The 23,617-nt window shown below is 41.8% G+C and overlaps 1 protein-coding gene across 3 annotated transcripts in view; it reads left to right on the plus strand.

Moving 5' to 3' along the window:
* Positions 1-3,365: 3,365 nt before the first annotated feature.
* Positions 3,366-23,617, plus strand: part of cpne5b (copine Vb) — a 158,695-nt gene continuing 138,443 nt past the window's right edge. For 2 of the 3 annotated variants that reach the window (XM_078247407.1, XM_078247406.1), the window contains exon 1: positions 10,917-11,369. In XM_078247407.1, the coding sequence (XP_078103533.1) occupies positions 11,251-11,369 (119 nt within the window). In that variant the 5' untranslated portion in view covers positions 10,917-11,250. Of the gene's footprint in view, positions 3,387-6,512; positions 6,522-10,916; positions 11,370-23,617 lie in introns of those variants that run through there. The other variant, XM_078247408.1, reaches the window with a different exon arrangement.

Raw genomic sequence — 23,617 nt, forward strand, 5'->3', positions numbered from 1 at the left:
TTATTTATTTTGGTTTACAGGTTGTTTCTGCTGCCACTAAGTAGCCAAAACATCTCTTTACAAATAATATTGCCATAATATTAAAGAAAAGGATTGAGATAAATGAACAACAACAGCAAGGGGACATTTTTTATCTAGGAGGACTGGCTGGGGAATAAGAAGAATGCTCTCAAAAAAAGGCAATAAATAAGCAGTAGAGGTTCAGAAGGGGCAGACTATGATATTTTTAAATAATGGAGGATGCAAAAGGCAGCACCACTGACGTGACAATAAGCAAGGTGAACTGAGAACATACTGCACATATACAGCTTGTATAGGAGATCAAACAAACATTTTCTCGTGGACTGGTATAACTTTGAAAGAGGATTTCGAAGCTAATAACAATGGAAATGCAAACTTTGTAGCGAATGCTTGAGACAATAGGATACCTATAATCTGGCTATCCCCAGACCGAGCTCAATCTTTTAAGACTGAACATTAGTCTCAGGAGTCTGCTCTGTATTTTCTCTGCACAAGAGGCGTGATCAACGGCCATAGTTCAAATGACTCTGCACGCAATTGGATAGTCCTTCAACCAATCAGACCAACGATCCAGGTGACGTAGCAGCAACAGCAGCATCAACGGGATGCAGCCATGGAGTGCTGCGCTTCGGTGGCCAGCTTGTTGAATGTAAACAAAAAGCTGCTTGGTCGCTTCTCGATCGTCATCGTGTTAAACCCGCCAATAGCGCGCCAGGTGGATAAGCCAGTTTGTGATTGGTTCCCGCAAATTTGTAACAGAAGCAGGATAGATAAACGTACAGGTTTCCAGCCTGAGCTGCAGGGCGAAATCAAATCGCCGGCAGATCGGGCTGGGTTTACCCAGTCTAGGATACCTTATTTATGTTACATAAATTCACGCTTATAGTAAGAAAACTGAGGGTGAGACACTGTGGGAGCCTAGAAAATGACTTCATACAAAATGAACTCAAAGAGGATTTTAATGCTGAGGGAAGTCATGAGCATCTTCAATAAAAAAAATCCAGCTGCTTTTCAGATGCACACAGCGAACATCTGCACAACCACTGAACAAAGCCTCAGACTATCGACTTAATAGCACAGTCTAATCCCATACACTCTCTCTTTGAGCCCGGTTTTACACAGCACACAATCACACTCTCCACACTACCAGGTTTAAGCACATCAGAGGGACACAGTCATTCATGAACATTGGGTGGATAATAAATTAAAAAAAACACAATGCAGATTTTTTCCCCCAAGTGTTAGTAACAATTATGTCTTTGTGGGTGAGTGAATGTGTATAATGTGTTTGATATTTCATTCATTTAATGGTCAGTCATATTCATGTTGAGCAGGCTATCCATTGAGTTGGATTCACAAATTATTTTGTGATTTATATATAAATGACTCTCCACAAAATATTTTCAATGCACATAAAAATATTTATCGTTGTACATAATGTAAAAAAGAAAATCCACATATAAAAAAATGAAGTTTCCCAAATGTATTTCTGATGCACACACAAATACGTGTTTTTGGCTGAAATGGAAGGAGCCACCAGGTTGGCTACAAATCATTCCCTTTTTAAAAGAAATGCATTTGTGAATTGAGCCGTGACAGCCTTGTGGAAACAGGTTAAATAACTACTGCATGGTTGAGCAACACATTTATTTATTCATATAAGATTTTCACATTGAATGCTTATTCTTTAAATAGCCAAAATATTTTTTTCTTTTGCAACCTGTTTGAATCCACTGTGTCGTCATCTCCATACAGTGTACGTTTCTTGTTCTCACTTGGTCTTCTTTTTTGATTCTTTTCCCTTCGCAGGCTGTTTTGTCTTCCTCCAAGGCAGGAAGTTGTAGGAGACTAGAGCTGTGAGGAGGTATGTAGCCATGCCAGTGTATCCTCCCAGTACCAGACACAGCGGCTGTGCCAACACGAACAGACAGAACACATTCATCGACGCACGGTCATCCAGCTCCACCCGATCGTCCTGTGTGGCTTTCATCACTCCGAAAAAATACATCAGTGCCACCCCCGGGTAGAAGGCCAGTTCCACCATGATGCTGAAGACAGGATGCTCCCACACACTAGAAAGCCTTTGGGTTTAACAATTGAACATGTGTTAGAAAGTATTAGCAAAATCCACTTAAGTATTGAGCAGGAGTATTTTCAGAGACACACTCACCCGGATCAGATTTACACTCCCCCGACAGAAATCCGTCTGAAGTGTGAAGGTGGATCTGACAGGAAAACACACTTGGACCTTTGATCCGTCGTCACAAAAGTCCTGTCAAACATTATCCACCTCCTGTGCTCCTTATCAGGATACTTGGCAGTTCTAAGACATGAAGCACTCCTTAAAACGATTTTTAATTACTTTTAAAATACTAACAAAAACAATTATACTGTCCTTTCATGTGTATTTTATAAAAGCCACAGACACAGACAGTATTCCTTAATAAAACTGTTCTCGTACGTCAGTGTCCTTGTGTGAACTGAATAGCATGTCATAAATGTATTATGTTGTAAAAACCTGAACTTTACATTCACATATGCCTTTCTTCTAAAGTTTGCAGACGTACATTGACCAGTACAGTACAGTGATTTACAGAACCATCCATGAATTCCTGTAATATGAGCTGCAAAAACATAAATAAAAAAAAACTGAATAAAATCACACTGTAGTACATTTTAAAAAAAAATAACTGAAAAACTAAACTTGAATAACTGATTAGCTTCTTTATTTTGTTTATTATTTGCTGGTGGGTAGTGTTTCAAATGGCATACTGTATGGCTTTTTATACTGTATATTATGTATTGCGTCTATAGCATCAAGTTTAAGTTGTTAATTTGTTTGTATTTTTAGGGCACTTAATCTAATAACATAATATTCTGTTTCATAAATATATACATAGAACAGTTCAACATGTTGGGAACTACGCTCAATTGCTTTTTTTGCAGTTAGATGAGAAGATTCCAACAAGTCCAGAAGATCGACAATCACTGTCTTGTTTGTACACCAAATGTGAAGCTATAGAGCCAGGAGATGAACCCCCCCCTCCCCCGGCAAGAAAGCAAAGCAAGAAAGTGTATTTCCCCAAATACGGAACTATTCCTGGATAGTCCAGGATTATGTAGGTGAGGCATATCCCAGCATGCACTGGGTAAGAGGTATGTCACCATGGACATGATGCCAGTCTATAATATATTTTCAGCAGTCAGCCTATATTACAAGTATTACTGTATTTATTGTTGTTTTTGGAGACTTGCAAACTAGGTCTAACAAAATATTTGATAATGAAAATAAACAGTAACATAACCACAGTCATAAAGAGGCGGTAAGAGGCAAAACTAATTGAATGAATGCAATGAGTAGCTGTGCCAGAGTTACAGAGAGAGAGAGAGTGTCCAATGTGGTGACATTAAGAAGCCAGTGAACAGATTGCTCTCTCTTGATTTCTTAAAAAGTCCCTGGTGGAGCTCTTTGCTGCTCATAATTTTCACTTCATTTTCAGAATTTAAACTCAACCACAACATACACTTAATAGCAAAGCCACTCAACATAATACTCCATTGGTAAAAATAGAGAGGAGTACAGAGCCCAGGCAGGGTTCTTGGAGGACTTAGCAGCTTTCCCCACAGCAGAGAAGCTGCTGCACCATTAAAAATGTTGGATGTGTAGCTACTTATTTGATCAAGGGCAGCAGCAAGTATTGAATCAAGGAGTTCATAATTAGTTTGAGCCCATGTGTATCGACTGTAGACCTGCTAAGGAAAAGTATGGCTATTTTTATTATTGTTTTGCAGCTGTAATCCAACATCCAGCTCTTTGAATCCCAGCTGCTCCCGCCTGAGGGAGCGCTGGGCCATTAGTCAAGTCAATCAGCCACCTAGGCTGCTGTGGCCTTCCATAAATACCCTTTGTATGAGTGTGCGTGTGTTATTCCATGGGTCCCTCTGTCGCTTTGTTTGTCGATCTCAGAGAAATAATTCATAAAAGGCTTCGCTGTGATCTTTGCCACCTCAGGAGGGGTTTGATTCTGGATTAAACCACTAGGCCACAGAGCAGGATTACACTCTCGGAGGAAACATGTGGCCCTTTTGAACTGGGATTTATCAAACCCCCTACTTCTCCACAGGGTACAAGTGAGGTACCCACATGCTTCTACAGCAATCAGAGAGAAGGACAAAGCCTCAGCTGTCAGATTAAATCCAGCTCAATCATAAATCATCAGTTTGTTGGGGTTCGCTTAAGATGCACCAAATGGGTGTAATAATTATAACTTTAAGTATTTCTACTTTAAAAATCCTGTTCCCAGTGCTGTTTTCGAGCATGCTACTCTCTGATGGAAAGCAGTCAATGCAAAACATCACTCATTTTGGGGCTGATGAACAGTTTTCGCAATGGGACCTTAATCTTAATCTTAATCTACAAAAGTATTTTATGCTATATCTTTCTCTATTTACATTAATGAGAAAAGCCTTAGTAATGACACCAAAATCTGAAGTTTGCTGTTTTTTTAGAAGAAGTATTTGCAGTGTTGTCATTGTCCTAGAAATACCTCAGCATGAAATCATGTCATCTTCATTTAGCCAGTTACACATGAAAATAAAAAAGATTCTCCACAAAACACACCTGCTGTGGGAGAAGTTTCTTTAAGAAATGAAATACAACACAATTTCCTACACAGCAGAAGGCATACTGTCTATCAAGAGAAAACCGCACTACCCTTAACCGCTGATTCTTTTCATTACCTCCTCTGGCAGCCACAATATAAGGTTTGACAAAGACATACTGTAATAAGCTGGTGTCAAATTTAAAAAAGATGAATGCTTTTTAAAAGTGTGCATCAGAGGCTGGATGAAAATACCAACTGATTACCTGTTTAACTGGTATTTGCAGACCACTTCCCTTTATTTAGGAATAGGCCTTGGACATCCAACACGTATTAATTAGTGAATTTAGTTATGTTTTCTTTCGAAAAAATGTTTAAAAAACTGAGAAATGTGATTAATGAAGTAAACAAATGTCTTTATTCTTCAGGGTGTGTAGGGAAAAAACACATTTTATTGTAAGGAGCTTTACTTGCTTGACAGGGCATTTGTCTGTTTTTGTATAATTACTTCCAGAAAGGCGATATTTCGGGACAGCATGACGCAAGTAAGCCTAAACACAGTAATTAGTTCTAAGGAAACTGCAGGAAGCCAAGACAACAGGACGGAGAAGGAGGAAAAGGGACATTTGAATTCCCTATGGTGTTATTAATGTGACCAGCAGTACAGAGAATTGACCACCTCCTGGTCGATTGCAATTGGATGACAACAGCATTTAAAGGAGGTATCCAGGGTTTTGTAATGCTGGCCCCACACTATATAGTATTGTATAATTTGCAGAGTTTGGGTCCGATTTGCCCCTCTCAACAATTGCGGGGGTGTTTCCGATTCAAGGCTGGCCTGAACAGATTATCTGCCCAAATTATCCTGTAGCGTGAGGGGTTTACAGATATAATCTTAATGTTACCGACTGGCTTGGAGCCAGTAAACGTCACCTACCAGATGTTGCGTAGAACAGAAACATGGCTTCCAACCAGGTGAACGGTAGAAAAGAAAGAACATAACTTTGGAGTAACTTTGGAGGAATGACGGACACAGTATGAGTGCTTGTTTAATGTCATCCATTTTTTCCTCCAGTGCAAAACATAGCGCACACACAAGTGCAACCATCTGATGACGACGCCTACATGTTGTTTTGTTCTGAATTCACGTTTGATGACGCAAGTTTCTGTGAGATCACAAGTCCCTGTCGCCACTCTAAAATTGTTCAGTAGAACGCCAAGTGTGTGGTCCTGCATCTTGACTGAATTGGTGAGTGCATCCTTATTATTAATATATATAAAAACACTGTTAAATCTGTCTGTCTGTCTGTCTGTGGTCTTCCACATTTTTTAAATCAGTTAAGACAGTGGATCTCAAACTTTTTCTGCACGGCACCCCTTTTGAAGATAAAAATATTTTCAATTAAAGATCGAATTGTGGTCACCACTAGATATTTTCTTGTCTTTGGTTTGGTAGTTGCTTTCCTGTACATTACCTAGTAGTTCTTTCACAAACCTGTCCATGATTTGCTAGCAGTGCAGCAGAACCATGCATTATTCATCTATATTTTGCATTGCTGGGCCCCCCCTAGGGGGTGCGCCCCTCAGTTTGGGAACCGCTGAGTTAATATATGAAAATCTTCCAGTGTGCACCAGGCACAGGGTATTGGCTATCGATCACTCAACAAGCTGGCTCCTTAAGACATTCAGAAATAGGCATGAAACTGTTTTTGTTTCTTAGGAACTGGCAGCAGCAACTGCTTTCCAATGGTTTTGTTATTTGTTCTTACCATTACTGCTACAGACAAATATAGTTTGGTCTGCTGGCAGTTCTGAAAAAATAAACATATGCTTGTTGCGTTAATTATTTTTAATTGCCAACTGCTGATTGCAGTGCTGTTTGTTAAAGAGGGGTTCCTAATTAAAGGAGTGCTCAAAACTAACGTTACATTAACTGTGATGGATAGAACAGTATTGATTTAAACACCTACGAGGTTAAATGTTGCTGTGATTGATGACTATGACTGATCGTGCACAATAAATGTAAACAAAAAGTGCTGTATAAAGAGATGACAGGTCTGCAATATTACAACATAAAAAAAAAAAGCTTATCAATATCCAGGAAAAATATAACTTGATCTCAACATCAGTTCCCTTTGCTTTACGTAAGATCAAATCAGATGAAGGGATAGAAATAGATACTTGTTTTTATGAATTCTATTTGGTATCAAATACTGTAGCTGTTGTAAAGGTTCTTCTTTACATTTTTTTGTCCTCTGGCCCTGCTGTTGCCAACCCAGTCATTGGTACATCTGCAATAATGTGCTCACCCACACTTAACAGCGGACCCTGAAAATACATGAATCATCCTGGTAGAGAAAATGGTGTGCATGTAGATGTGTATGCCTCTTCATCTCCGTTAATGGTTCGTTCAGTGACATCTTTATATGTGCACATTGTTGCGTACCTCTGAATGAAGGATTCTGTGTGTGTGTGTGTGTGTGTGTGTTTGTGCTCCTGATCCTGAGCTGGAGGGCTGTGTGGGCAGAAGCATCCTGTGTCGGTATAAATTGATTTCCAGAATCCAGATGCTAGCTGCTCTATGCAGTAAAGAGCTGTGTGCTTCTGCACCCATTTTATGAAAGAAAATATAGCTGTGCATTTGTGTGTGTGTGTGTGTGTGTGAGTTTGTGTGTGTGTGTGTGTGTGTGTGAGAGTGTGATGTGCATGTGAGAGTAAGTAAGAGGGTAAGAGAGAGACAGTAAAGGTACAATGATACCCGATGTCCCTGTTTCCATATTAAAACTATAAAAAAGACATGCACATACACGTGCCCAATAGGATGGGTGCTGGATCAAAGAAATATCATTGAAACAAATAGATCCGCACACCAAGTATCTCCCATTAGAAGGATTTTAAAGCTGTGTAACTTTTTTGAGTTCTTGGAAACATTACACAGCCTTCAAATCCTTCGAACAGGAGCTACTTGGTATGCAGATCCATTTGTTTCCATCGGTTTCCATATAGACCCAAAAATGTCAACCATACTGTAGTTTTTCAAGTTGGTCAAAAATGATGTTTCCTGATGCAACCAGCAATCTGTGGGAAACATCTGGTTATTTGGTTATTTATGACAATAGTGTCTTCGTGCATTTCATATATGCGTGTAAGTCCTTTGTTTATGCATGAAAAGACAGTGTCAGAACAAGTGTGATAAACAGATAGAGGTACACACACACACACACACACACACACACACACACACACACACACACACACACACACACACACACACACACACACACACACACACACACACACACAGCATTTAGGAATTGTAGTTATCCAGAAATGACAAGCCCATCACTTTTTTTTGGCAGGCATAATTTCTTTACAATGTGGTTTACAGGTCTTAGCTACATACAACAGGCTAATGATGGATGGTGGCCTTTTAATCTCTATGTAATTCCTTCATTGTAATTAATATTGATTGTAAATCAGCCAGCATGAACACATTTTAATTGCTAACTGCATTTCTTAAAGCTATAGTGCGTAGTTTCTGTCTCCCGATAGATAGATAGATAGATAGATAGATAGATAGATAGGTAGATAGATAGATAGATAGATAGATAGATAGATAGATAGGTAGATAGATAGATAGATAGATAGATAGGTAGATAGATAGATAAGTAGATAGATAGATAGATAGATAAATAGATAGATAGATAGATAGATAGATAGATAGATAGATAGATAGATAGATAGATAGATAGATAGATAGTGTTGAAAGAGATGAACATATTGTGAAAATTCAGAGTTGTAATGAGCAGAGTAGGACCAGAGCATTCACAGAAAAGAAGCTCTAGAGAGAGAGACAATCTCTCCCACAAAGCCTACTGAATAATAGTACAGCTTAATGACAAAGCCTACTGAATGAAAGTAGAGCTTACTGAAAACATTTGTTTTAAACATTGTATTGGAACAACAGTTGAACGTAGCAAGCGAACAGGGGGAGGAAAATCGCGGTTTAGCCTTTAGCTAACAGGAAACCGTAGGATTATATTTTTTGTTAAAAAAGCCCCTCCCCCTTAACTAAATATATTTTTCTCATTGTTTGGCTGTACCAATATATGATCCACTGATTGTTGAATAAAAAGGAAAAGCTCTGGTGTGCACCACATTTCTCAAGACTAGCAGACTAAAGACCAAAGGTCCAGGAATTTCGACCGCAACTCGCTAAGCCCCCGAGTTGAGTATCAGCCAAACCCACACTACGGCGTCACACCACTGACTATAGAAACTAGAGATGCACCGATTACAACTTTCTAGGCCGATTCCGATTTCCGATTTTCATTGAGTTAGGCCAGCTGATAGCGATTTTAGCCGATTCCGATTTCATTTTTTCTAACCACTTTACAGCACACACAAATATTTATTTTCTATCTTTTCTTTAATAGAACATTTTGCACAGAACATAGAACATTTTTGAACAGATAATGGATCACTATAAAATAGAACTATATCAATTACTCCTGGTGTGGAAATTCACACACATCTAAAGTGCAATGTTAGAACCATTTCCTTCTTTTCACATCCAATATCCAACTTAAAAAAAATGTGATTTTGGTTTTTGGTGTCGTCCCTCCACGCCCTACTTTTTCCTTGCAGGTGTTGCATATTGCAAACTTGTTATCTTCTGCACACACGCTGAAGAATTTCCAAACAGCTGACATGTTGCAGGTTAATTCACACGGCGGAAAAGTTGAGCGAAAGGAAAAAGAGACTGTGCTGTCGCATGTGTGTGTGTGTGTGTGTGTGTGTGTGTGTGTGTGTGTGTGTGTGCGTGCGTGTGTGCGTCCTTGAGAACTGTAACTCGTATAACTTATGTTGTCAGTTAATTGTAGCACTGACCGGCATGAAATCGGCATATGTCAGACTGACCTGCCGGTCGCCGGTCATGGCCGAGCACGTGAAAACCTGCCAATTCCGGTCACCGGCCGGTCTATCGGTGCATCTCTAATAGAAACACCTGCCATTTTTCAGGTAGAGGAGTCTTCGATACCCTGTGTACATTAATAGATCTGCGTGTGTAGATGTAGAGATGTGCATAGGGTAGGATTTCTCGTGGCGGAGTGAGGCAGGTGACATTGGAGGCTCGAAACCTCAGCGTCAAACAGGTTAGTAGATGTCAAATTAGGAGGCGCCTGCCAGCGCTGAGTCCGTGAAAAAATAAATGAAAACAGTTTTCCATGCTCTCTATGACAGCAGATTACTGAACGTGCCGTCACCGACCGGGCAGGCCTCGATTTTGACTCTTTTTAACCGGGTTCTCCCTGCCACTGTAAAACTTAGCAAGGCAGGTTGTGACTCACACACTCGTACACTCTCTCTCTCTCTCTCTCTCTCTCTCTCTCTCTCTCTCTCTCTCTCTCTCTCACAGACGAAAGCCGCGCAAGGCATCCCATTCTTCAATATATAGATAAATAGATACTTTATAAATCCTTTAAAGGAAATTACAGTACCACAGCAGCTTCAAGACAAACATAACACCACACATTTCCTCGAATATCTTCCATACCTAATAAGTTAAAATGTTTTTTCCCTATTATTGAACTGAATGGTTTGGTCTGGGAGCTGTCCATTGCTGTGGTGCTAAAATCTTTTCCCCTTCCAAAGTAAGCACATTAAACCAAAGCTGTATACTTGAGAGCCCTTGTCATTGGCTGAGAGCAGGTCGAAGTAATTACTCCCTCTCAGACTGATTTACATGAATACTTTTTCGCAGAGGGGAAAAAGTACAAAATGATCCATTAATGTACATTAAACAAGTTAAGATTAAAAGAAGTAAACCAAAGCGATATATTCCTTTCTTACTAACCATCTTGAGACCCCTCAGATTTCTCCTGCGACCCATTGGGGGGTCCCGACCACACGCTTTGCCACCACCGCTCAGCACCATGTGCTTCAAGAGCAGGGTCTCACAACTGTCTGTTATGACGAGCTGATCTTTATTTCATGGTTTTGACGGATTTTACGCTTAATTTTCCCACCAAACCTCAAGTCTTTAATATTAAAAAGCACAAGGACGTAATTAAATGACCATGACACTGACTCTCAAACACCAAGGGAGCAGCACAGAGGCTGTCGCAGGGCGACAGCAGCAGCACCGGGGCATGGGTAGGGTTGCCAGCCCTTGAGTGTAATTCCGTGTGGGAGGAGGATGGGTGTGTTCGAGTGTATATTTTCCTTTTCTCTTCACGCGCTCTGCTGTGCGCACAGACTGAAGACAAAGCGCAGAGAGGAGTCCACCTCTCCTCTACATGTGATGTGCAGCCGGTCGGTGAAGGCGCAACCGTAATCTCAGATACTGTCCACGCATTGTTTTTTTTGTTTTTTTTTAAGATTTTATTTACGCTGCATGGACAGTTAACCAAGTGTGCCTCTGCTTTCCCGCTGGTGTCCACTCACTTAGTGCTAGCCCTCCCTCCTCTCCAGCTTCAACATTTGTGAAGTGGCTGCCTCACCCGCTCGGACCGGAGGCCGTCCGGTCTCTGATCTGGTTTCTGGAGTCACCGGAGACTCGACGCGCTCCGTCAGGGCCAGGCTGTGCGGCTCCCGGATCACACCCGAGCCACCCCAAGCTCTGGCGATGGAGATGATAGAGGGAGACGTTATTGACAAACTAGACGACATGTCATCGGTGTACGACTTCGACCCGATCACCGGCAACATCCCCGCCACCAAAGTAGAAATCACCGTCTCCTGCAGGTGAGTTGAAGCGTCCGCAGACAGCGAAGGGCGCAATCGACGGAAAGTTCGTGGTAGAAAAGTTGTGACACTGCCGCACCCTTTCTTTGAGATTTTGTTAGCATAGTTCAGTGAGAGGTGATCTGTAATAAATATAGAAATGTATCCAATACGCTGGTAAAACGCAAATGAGCTGCTGCCGGTTTTGGGTGGGGACAGAGGCGACCAGTCTGCATGGTTTAGTTCACTTATGAAGAAAGTTTATCCAATCTACAGTAAGCATTTTTCCTTTTGTTTTTTATTATTCGACTGATTTCTTTGGGGGGAAAAGTTAAAACACCTCTCACTGAAGACGTTTTCGACCTATGCCATACAAAGGTGGTCTGAAGGCAAGGCAGGCAAGGCAAGGCAAGGCAGCTTTATTTGTATAGCACATTTCAGCAACAGGGCAATTCATAGTGCTTTACATACAACATTAAAGAGCAGTTAAAAGATGTGCAGCACTTTACGTTAACTCATGCACGCTGACGTTTTACATGGAAAAGAAAAGGTGCGTGAGACATGTAAGCTCTTATTTTTGGTAAACCATTTAAGGAGACAAACACATTTTTCAAGCAAAATGCCCTTTAAATCTAGGAATCTGTGCACCTGGTTTGTTTTCCCTTTTTGTGGATATACTTTATTTGCATAATGAGGCTTTTATAGTGTAGCACATTGTTTGCTGTAACATCTTCTCGGACATAAGCCACCTTCATATCGATCCGCGCTGTGTCCATTGTAACCACTGGCTGAGCATTGAAAGCCTCTTTGCATCCTCTTCTGCATTCTTTACAAAGTACTGGATGTTAAAGATTCAAACGATTACATCACATCCACACAGTGTCCCTGACTTCAATCGTAGTCTCATTACTTATTATTTTATTGGTATTATTATTATTATCCTTTTCAGAAAGTTCTTCAGGAGAATAAATCCTCCTGCGCCAAATAAATCTCCACACAGAGCTTGTTCAGTGAGAATAAACAGAACAGTGACTCCATTTCCCATTAGGAAAGATTTTTAAAGTCAAGGCTTGCAACGCCTTTCGCCCCTCTCTCTCTCTCTGTCTCTCACACACACACACACACACACACACACACACACACACACACACACACACACACACACAGAGAGAGACACATCTCTCTGGTCTCTTTGATGCTGGGTTTTAGGTTGGTGAGCCATCGAAGCAGAGTGAGTTTGAGCTATAACAAGCTGCGTGTGCATTATTAATGGCCTTTCTGGCGTTCAAAGAAGCTCGCTGCCACATCTCTCAGCTCAGAGTAAAAAAACAAAATCAAAAACCACAGACCCTGGCGAGCAATGAATGTTTCAATTTACTGAATGAACAACCGTTTGCTTGTTTGTGTTGTGTAGGAAATGGTGGGCGATAGTGGAAAATCTGTTTAGTTTCAGGCAAAAAGAACGACTAGCCGAGTGTTGCCTATGCTATTCAAAGCCCTGCATGATTTTAGATTTTGTGTTTTTTAGCTTGTAACGATGAAGTGATTGAGATTACATGCCTCAGTGATGCACAATTAAGCACCATTCAGGTATATGAGTGTGTGTGTGTGTGTGTTTATGTGTGTGTGTGTGTGTGTGTGTGTGTGTGTGTGTGTGTGTGTATGTGATTATATGGTGATGTGTGTTGGAAAAAGAGGGAGACAGGCAGAGTAGTGGTGCAGATGCCTTGTACCAGAAAGAAGAGGAGTTTGGGAAGATGATATCATTAATTGAAAGGGGAGTGTTGATGATGGGGGGAGAGAGAAGAGAGAGAAAAAATGAAAGCCAGAAAGAGCAACGAAAGCTGAGAGAGTTCATCTTAGAGAAGCAAACATTTGATATTTACGTATAATTGTAATGGATTAAAACCCTAAGTATGCAAAAGGTTGTTCTCATAACCTATACCTAAACCTCCAATTTTCCTACATACACTGCAATTCCTGTGGTGTTATAGCAAATATTTAAGAGTAGGCTACTGCATCAGGCACTCCTGAAGCAGAAGATATCAACAGCTGAATTGTATGGTCACATTCAAAAACTTCTAATAACAGTTCAAGGCCTCACAAATCCTCCAAATCCTTTGTACAGATGTGGTGTGAGTCACAGTCCTATTCGAGAGAAGAGGCTTCCTGTTGCATCTTCTTCTTTGCTATTCTTCCTTTGTCAACATGTACATGCACTCTCTAAAACCATCAAACCATGATGATAGCTGTTTCCTCTGGGGTTAATACCCCTTATTACAGGCTACAGACCCTGCTTTTGACAACGGATTATTATCAGGACCAATGACAAATGGAGAGGGTGGGTGCTGGATCTGTAAAATAAGGGGGCAAATGATAGGTATAGGTTTGTCTTTCATTCAGGGAGGGTAGAAGAATGAAGGATTTAGTTGCCGGAAGTTGCAAACAGAGTTACATTCGTATAAAGCTATTTGTTCAATGCTTATGCAGGAAGTCTTGGTTTTAAGTTGCCTAACCCCAACCATACCTTATATATGAACAGACAGCCCTTGGGATACATCTGTCACCATGTTCACAGCTCTCACTGTTTGATGTGTCGTTTCCAGCACATTTGTTGTGTGGGAATGCTTGGCCCTCAGGAGCTACAGTTGTGTCAGAAATAGAAAATCGGTGAAGCAGTTTGACACTAAAAAAGAAAGAAAGAAAGAGGAGTATGTGGGGCCAAATTCAACCTGTGGTTTTTCTTAAAGTCGTGTTTACACTTCCAAGGGGCATGCCAATCAATGGTCTGCTGCCTGGGGATAAATGAAGGGAGAATGGTACAATTGGCATGTGGACAGTAAAACAGAGGTGTAAATCGTACAGCCACAAAGCCAAGCCACAGTCTCCTTGTTCAGCCCTTTGTTCAATCCCTCTGTTGCTTTTCACACGCAGCACAAAGTCTGTTCTGACATTACTGCTCCACTGTCTAGTCAATTCAAACCTCATAAAGAAGTACTTAATGTGTCTAAGGGCTAGGCGGTATGTTGACTTTTTAAATTATATCGATATGTTTTCAAACAAGATATGGGATAAAACAATTCTGTTCATATCAATATAGTTTGATGTTGCGTAACATGACCTATTTCTTCCATAAAGCCATGCTGTCTTATCAGGCAGTCTTGTTCACTTTATAGATGAAATGGCAAGCAATCCTAAAATAGCATATGAGTTGAAATGCAAAATAACATTCATTGCGTTTTGGAGAAAAATGGCTGGGTTGAGAATGATGACTCGTGTTATAAGAGTAAGTAGCTTGTTTGGGGAATAGCTTAGTGTGTAGCCTACTGTGTGCGAGAGAGAGACAGTGGAAAACGGGGGATGCGCTCAGAGCAGACAGCTTTTGGCTATTGGAGCAGAGCAGCGATTAACAGTCAAGTTGTCAAGTTGTAAATGTACAGTGTAGAGCAGAAGAGGAAAACCTGTTATTGTACTAAGTCAATTATTTTTTATATAAAACAACTGAAGCAGCATTCTCAGAGAGACCTGCTTTTATTTAAAGTAGGCTATTTATTTTGGATAATTTTTAATTCAAATATGTTGCAGCTGTATATTTTCAAAAAGGGAAGAAAACCATGGCTGCATTTTGTTAGATCACAGTCTGTTTGAATAAAAGTGCTTGTTTATTATAGAGTAGGTCAGTCAGTGGAAGAACACCAACTGCTGAGAGTGATATTGATAAGCAATGAGCTCACCTGGCATTACTGTGTGCAGGACCATGCAAAGCCAATGGAAGAAATCCACATAACCAAGCCACCAGCTTTCTGAGTTTGCAAAGCCAATAATTCACTTTCATTTTACCATAATTGTAGACCCACAGCCCAGCGACTACCAGAAGGTAGTTAAACAGCACTAACTTGTGTTCTGAAGGTGTTTTCACAATCCTCAAAGATTCCTCTTAGCATTTGGATGATAAAAAATGCATCTATGCAAATCTTTTTCCCAAGTAGCAACTCTCGACATATGTTCCCTATAAGGGCCTAAAACCGAGACCCGAACCCAGCCCATACCCACACCTTTCAGATCTGACCCGACTGAACCCGCCTAGTACTGCCCAATTTCAGACCTGAATCCAAGACCTGAAAACAACCAAAAACAAGTATACAGTAGCTGGCTGTATAAGACACATTTTGGCTCTTACATGTATGTGCAAGGGGCTGATGGGAAACATATACGGCTCAGGAAGGGAGAGGTGTGATTGTCAACAAGCACTGGGTCAAAGTTCACATCGACTGAAGACAGAGCAGAGAGAACCAATTAAATTATTAACGGATTGTCCTTTTGTTGAGAGTGACATCCAATCTAGGATCTTCAATAGGGTGAAGATGGATATTGTAGCTGCTGAATTTTATGATAATTGGTGGCTTGTGATAGTAATATAATGTTTCTATTCCTGTTGTTAGTGCATGGCTGCCTAACAGCGAGGAATTCTAATCTTAATTCCTGAGTGCAGGGTATTGCATTGCATGTGTTGCTATGATTAAATTATTCTGCTAAATGTCTGGATGGTCTGAATTTGCATACAGCTTTGTGCTTATGAGGACCCTGGTTTCAGCATCTGATAGGTTCCTTTACGGATCTGGGACAATTATGAAAGCATCTCACACAGTGTGGAAAAGCCCTCGGGATTTCTGACACCACATCTTATCATCAATCTCATTTCCCATGCTCTTTCACATCGCATCTCTCTAGGTTTGAGCACTTTTGGTGTGAATACGTACTGCACCACAAGCATCATAGAAGCTAATTAACCATGTGGAGAATGTGGTGCATAAAACATGAGCTCAGCTTTGCAAACTGCAACATAATCATCTTGCAGATGACCCACCACCAGGGGTGCAACTATCCAGTGTCAGAGGGGTATGCAGCAACAATTTTGGTGCCCCCCCCCAAAAAAAAAAAATAAGGGTTTATCTTTCAAAGGATATCAGCAACGTTAACGGTCGCCCGGTTGCCCTTGGCAACCAAATTGTGACAATTGGCAACCTAATCATCACCCCTGGTAGGTAGCTCCCCCTACACTTCCACCTAATGTTAGACCTACCTGTTGCCTTCCCCTGTCTTTCCTGATCCACCATCCTCACACCTGAATGAAATGAACTCACTGTTAAATATAGCAGCCTAAATTCAATTCTTATCAGCCTAGTGATGGCATCAGATAAGACAACTATGCAGTAAGGTTGTGCTGCTGTTGAAATTACATTCACATTTTGTATTTTATATATATATATATATTCATATTTATTTCTTTTTCTTTTTCTTCTTGTCATTTATTGTGCATGCTACCTTATATTTACCAGTTGTTATTTGACCTTAATAAAATTGAGATATGTCATGCATGAGATTGGTACCATAGGGTTTAATCAACATCTAAATGTAGCTATCAGCAACATTGGTTTGCATTAAGTTAGCAAACACTAGTCTATTTGCAAGCCTCCAAGTTTGGTAGCAAATCTATGCATGATTCCATGGTAAACCAGAGTTATTGCATTAGTTATGTTTTCCAGATTCTTGTCATTTATTGTACATGCTACCTTATATTTACCAGTTTTCAGCTCAGCAACCTCGGTTTTGTTTATTCTAAGCTAGCCGTAAACCCCCATTTGGCTGCTACATTCCCAGTGTTAGCAAACGCTAGCTAGTCTGTTAACATGAATATTTGCAAGCCTCCAAGCACAGACGTCACACTTTAAATCCTACCTGTTGCCTCTCACCATCCACTTATTTAACTGCTGTCACATCCCTTAACATGTCACCTCCTTTTCCCTCTTTCTTTCTCTATTTTTAGCCCCAACAGCTGTTTTGCTTTGTTCTTTTTCCATACTACTCTACTTCACTACTCGTACCTGCTCACTCGGCGCTCACGGCGCACATGGTGCCCACCCGCTCTCTGCCCCCCCCCTCTTCTATGTCAACATTCTATGATGAAATCTTATGAGACAGGGCGCCTACTCTATCCTGTTAGTCCTCTAAAATGTTATATAATAACATTGAGGAAATGCAGAAATGATTTAGAAACGCACAACAGCAGCTACATATAGAAAATACCCCCAAAATTACTTTTTTCTTTTTTTTTACCATCGCTTTGGCGCCCCCCATGGTGCTGCGCCCCTATGCGCCGCATATAGCGCATACCCACTTTTTGCTCCACTGCCCACCACCACCAAAAGTGAGATAAACCCCTCTCTGTCCTCTCTCCCGCCAGCTCTTTCTTTCTTTCTCTCTGACACACATGCCGTCAGTAATTTTGTGGCACAACAGATAGATGCCACACAGCCCAACTGACTTAAACTGGTTAGAGAAAATTAGTTATGGAGAGGCAGGGAGAGAGGAAACACAGTGTGGGTGGTGAGGAGCAGATAAACCAAGAAAGACGCATGAGATGAGAAGCATATGGAGGTGGGCATGTTCATCATTGCACAGTAACTGGAGGACAGGGAGTGAATTCATTAAGAAATGCAAATTAGAGCCTTGCATATTAAGAGAGAAACCGGCAGACAAAGTGATAGTAATGTTACATTTTTCAATCAGTTGATTTAGTTTTATTATCACCAACAGCACAGGGGTGAGTCTCAGTCATTTATGTGATGCAATATTTCTGTGAAATTTGAGCATAAGCAGTAAATGACAGGAAATGAGGATCTTTCAAAGTAAACCCAAGTGTTGAAGGGAAAGCACAACTTAAATAGAACGGACACTTCCAGCTACACACACTGGGGCTTGTTGATTAAACCTCTTGAGAATTATAAATTTAAACGTTTTAGATAATAGCCCACAAGTTACAGTTTAAATTTTTTGTACATATGACGTACCAAGGAAATATTTACTGGGCACACTTAGGTTCAAGTGAAGCAGTACGGGAAACACACAAATTACCTTTAGGGGGGACCCAGAACCAAATGACAGTGAAAGTACTTTTTTAAATATGCAGTATACTATTGAATAACTACAAGCTACAAACAGGGTACTAGCAGACTATATGTTCTTTCATAACTGCTATATCATCATCAACGAGGCAAGCTAAGAGAACCTGCAAAGGGTCTCAAATAACGATGAAAAAGACTAAATTTTTCCAGTCAATAAAGTCACCTGTTAATGATCCCTGTAGACAAAAGACATGGAAATGAAGCAGTAAGCAGGTTTTGTGTTGCAGGGCAGAAACAGTTTATTGTATTGTAAAGAAACATGTAAGATCAGATTCTTATTAATTGGATTTTTAAACAATGATGTTCTGCTTATATAAGAGAAAAGGCTTTTAAAGGCAAACATATCTTCAAACTGTAGTTTGAATATAGGACAGGCTCCCATATAGTGGATGTGCCTGTCTGGGACAGGGCTTTTTCTCATGTAACCTGTAGCCCCACAAAATGATGTAGTAAGCTAATCATATGCTACTCCTTGAAAGTAATGTCTGGTTACTAGGTAGTAAGCTAGTTAGCTAGCTAATCCTAGTAGCTTACTTAATGCTGTGAAATCTATTCCTAACTATTTAGCTCTTATATTTTTGTTTTTTGGAAAAGAAAAAAATGACAAAGACAAACCTAATTATTGTTGCTGAAGTATGATCATCGCTGTTCAGGGGAGGATTTGGCAATCAATAGGATGATATTGGCTTCCAAAAACTCTGAAATGAATGCACAAGTTATATATACATTTTACATAAAGTTCTGAAGCATAATTCCCAAAGCAATAATATTTCATTAATACTTTGGAAGTTATGCTAGTTAAAGTAGAATTCCGGCCAATTTTCACGTTAATCTTGATCGCTATAGTACTTTCGATAGAAAAAACCCCAACCCGAATCAGTGCAGGTAACACGGAGAAGCTGCAGCTACGTACTACAAGCGTCCCCTGAGCTAAAACGGCAGTGGTCGGGGCAAGTTTTAGAATGCCTTTGTGCCTCTTAACAGACACAAAATGCAATTAATATGTCTGTGCCACATGAACAGGGCCCTTACGTGTCAACAAGATGCGTTTTCATCTCAGACATTGTTTAAATTCAGTTTAAATTTAGCTGCCCTCCGGTGAGTGTGTACAGCCAGATAGCCGTTAGCCGTTAGCTGCTAGCTGCCATCCGGTGAGTGTATTAAGATAGGCTTCTGTGATAATCATCCATCCATCCATCCATCTTCATCCGCTTATCCGGGGTCGGGTCGCAGGGGTAGCAGCTCCAGCAGGAGACCCCAAACTTCCCTTTCCCGGGCCACATTAACCAGCTCCGACTGGGGGATCCCGAGGCGTTCCCAGGCCAGGTTAGAGATATAATCCCTCCACCTAGTCCTGGGTCTCCCCCGAGGCCTCCTCCCAGCTGGACGTGCCTGTAACACCTCCCTAGGGAGGCGCCCAGGGGGCATCCTTACCAGATGCCCGAACCACCTCAACTGGCTCCTTTCGACGCAAAGGAGCAGCGGCTCTACTCCGAGCTCCTCACGGATAACTGAGCTTCTCACCCTATCTCTAAGGGAGACGCCAGCTACCATCCTGAGGAAACCCATTTCGGCCGCTTGTACCCTGGATCTTGTTCTTTCGGTCATGACCCAGCCTTCATGACCATAGGTGAGGGTAGGAACAAAAACTGACCGGTAGATTGAGAGCTTTGCCTTCTGGCTCAGCTCTCTTTTCGTCACAACGGTGCGATAAATTGAGCATCCCTATGTTCGAACATGGTGTTCGTTATAGACAATCCATGACTAGCACAGAAGTCCAACAACAAACAACCACTCTGGTTTAGATCAGGGAGGCCGTTCCTCCCAATCACGCCTCTCAATGTGTCTCCATCATTACCCACGTGCGCGTTGAAGTCCCCCAGCAGAACTATGGAGTCCCCGACTGGAGCCCCATGCAGGACTCCACTCAAGGCCTCCAAGAAGGCCGAATACTCTGAACTCTTGTTTGGTGCATATGCACAAACAACAGTCAGAGTTTTCCCCCCCACAACCCGCAGGCGTAGGGAGGCGACCCTCTCGTCCACCGGGTTAAACTCCAACGTAGCGGCGCTCAGCCGGGGGCTTGTGAGTATCCCCACACCCGCCCGGCGCCTCACACCCTGGGCAACTCCATAGAAGAAAAGAGTCCAACCCCTATCCAGGAGTATGGTTCCAGAACCAAGACTGTGCGTAGAGGTAAGCCCCACCAGATCTAACCGGTAGCGCTCCACCTCCCGCACAAGTTCCGGCTCCTTCCCCCACAGAGAGGTGACATTCCACGTCCCCAGAGCCAGCCTCTGCTGCCCGGGTCTGGTCCGTCGAGGCCCCTGACCTTCACTGGCACCCATGTGGCAGCGCACCCGACCCCAGCGGTTCCTCCCACAGGTGGTGGGCCCATGGGATGGAGGGATGTCCGCCACGTAGCTTTTTCGGGCTGTGCCCGACCGGGCTCCGTGGCAAACCTGGCCACCAGACGCTCGCTGATCATCCCAATAACAATCCATGGAGTGGCGGTGGTCTGGCTATGTCCTCCAGAGGACAGATCATGCCTTCGCAGCGAAAGGTTTAGATTATTTCCCCCTCAAAATAGGTAATTGAGCACTGTAGTGGTTATGACCATATCAGTGACTATGTAACTACATGGAAACAGGATAAACGATGTCTGTGGCTTGCACAGTAATAGCATTACTGAAGCTTAGCTGTAGCATCGCGCTGTCTCCTGGGAATTCAGTTGTAGCAGGAAAAAGGTAAACAGTAGTGTGCAGATTGGAGCGTAGTGTATGAAGAGCGGAGTTGTTAATAAGGGAAGAAGCTTGGCATAACATAACTATGGAGAATATAGCAGATATACAACACACGGAAGAGCCTTTTGAGTTTGATGGTCATCCTTATTTATTTGAACCCGAGTATACAGACGAAGAACTAGCCTCACAAGAGTTGGAAAGAACGAGACAGACAGAAGGGGAAACAGGCAGATGAACTTGATGCTGCAAACGCAAGCTAAAGCTAGCCTTCAGTAACTGGAGGACATAGCCACACCAGCGCTGCTATTGGGATGATTATCACAAAAAGCCTGGCTGAATACACTCACCGGACGGCAGCTAGCAGCTAACGGCTAACGGCTATCTGGCTGTACACACTCACCGGAGGGCAGCTAGCAGCTAACAGCTACTACCGCACTACTGTTTATTTTAGGGGGGAATACACTTCAAGACGTGACATGACCTGTCCTCTGGAGGACATATCCATACCACCACCGCTCCGTGGATTGTTGGATTGGGATGATTATTACAGAAGCCTGTCTGAATACACTCACTGGACGGCAGCTAGCAGGACAAGCTAGCTACCGGCAGGATTGATACAAGGACCAGGGTAGGTGAATTTAAACAATGTCTGAGTTGAAAACGCATCTTGTTGACACGTAAGGTCCCTGTTCATGTGGCACAGACATATTAATTGCATTTTGTGTCTGTTAAGAGGCACAAAGGCACTCTAAAACTTGCCCCGACCACTGCCGTTTTAGCTCAGGGGACGCTTGTAGTACGTAGCTGCAGCTTCTCCGTGTTACCTGCACTGATTCGGGTCGGGTTTTTTTCTATCGAAAGTACTCGCGTAGCTGTAGTGATCAAGATTAACGTAAAAATTGGTCGGAATTCTCCTTTAAGCCATCTTGAGTATGGGCAAGTATATAAGAGCAAGAAAAGGACAGACCAAAGAAGTGAGGAAAACAGCAGGAGTGCATTTTATAAGACTACATTAAGTAAGACAAAACAGAGGAGCAAAAGCAGAAAGCTGATTTTTACTTCCATATATATTATCATTTTCAGACATTTGTCTTAAAGGTCCCATGGCGAACATTTCACTTTATGAGGTGTTTTAACATTAATATGCGTTCCCCCAGCCTGCCTATGGTCCCCCAGTGGCTAAAAATGGCGATAGGTGTAAACCGAGCCCTGGGTATCCGGCTCTGCCTTTGAGAAAATGAAAGCTCAGATGGGCCGATCTGGAATCTTGCTTGGAATCTTTGGCCCACCCATGAGAGAGAGACATCATGGCTTTCAAATGAGCAAAGTGGCAGATGGTCAAGGCCACACCCCCACCCTCCACCTTGCCCCTTCCCCCCTCCTCCTCAATAGCTACAGACACAGAAATGGCACATACTAAGGAAAGCTCATTGTGGTACTGGCTCTAGTGGCTGTAATTCTGCACCAGCGCTGAATTTCGGGGAAGAGACTTCAGAAATAGTATTAGGGGACCACTAAGGTCTATATAAAAGCATCCAAAGAGCACCATGTCATGGGACCTTTAACGCCTGGTAATCTAACAACAACCCTCAAATACCCAAAGAGTAGTCTCACATTGCCAGACCTATCTCCACTGTGTCAATTAGGATTTTTGTCTTCTGGAGCACTCTCATAAAGGGTGCCAAATATGTTTCATATCAATGTATCTGTAGTTTGTAGAAACGTACAATGCCAACTTTTGGCAACTGTGCTGTTTCTTAAGCTGTGGTAATCATCTGCTTATAGTTTTTGCATTACATTTTTAGTGGAACAGTTTTCACTTATAGGTTGTTGTTGTTGTTTTTTTTGTTGAGGCTATACATATCTTGTTCGTTTTACTTCTCAAACTTCACTCTGTATAAGCTGCAGTGTTATTAAGCTGGAGCAGCACTAGGGACCATGGCACTTTAACACCTGCAACAATGATGATGATTCTGCCTCTTTGCCTCTCTCTTACTCCAACCATCTCCTACACAGACCTGGCCTCTTGGGGGCCATTACACAAAATCTGGTGGAGCAGCTCAAACCTTTCTGTTCCACCTCTTCTGCTTTGCTGTAGCTCTGTTTTGCCGATAGCCGATAGTGTATGGTCACTATACTAGTGTATGTGTACGTGCGTGCGTGCATGCATGCGTGTGTGTGTGTGTGTGTGTGTGTGTGTAAAGGATGTTTTGTAATAGCAACATGGTTCATTTGGAAGACAAATTAAAAACCTTTATAAAGCTTGGAAACAATGTATTTTAAATATGCATCAGAGATGTTGTTTCTGCTTACATAACTTTTTTTCTGTTTCTGCCTTCAAGACTGCATTGATCTACATACAGCATATTGTATGTTGGCATATCTTTTTGGAGCTGTTTTAATAAAGACCTTTGGATGCTTTTCAGCATGAAGCACTCTCTTCTCCTGACCTGGCAGAACCAATCAATTATTTTCTACACTCTTACTTTCTTACTAACACCTTGAGTGAGTGCATTGCAGACAGCAAACATAATAGACGAGCCCCATTTACTGTCTTTCA

Source organism: Sander vitreus, chromosome 4 (genome assembly GCF_031162955.1).
Source record: "Sander vitreus isolate 19-12246 chromosome 4, sanVit1, whole genome shotgun sequence".
In the NCBI taxonomy this organism is placed as follows: domain Eukaryota; kingdom Metazoa; phylum Chordata; class Actinopteri; order Perciformes; family Percidae; genus Sander; species Sander vitreus.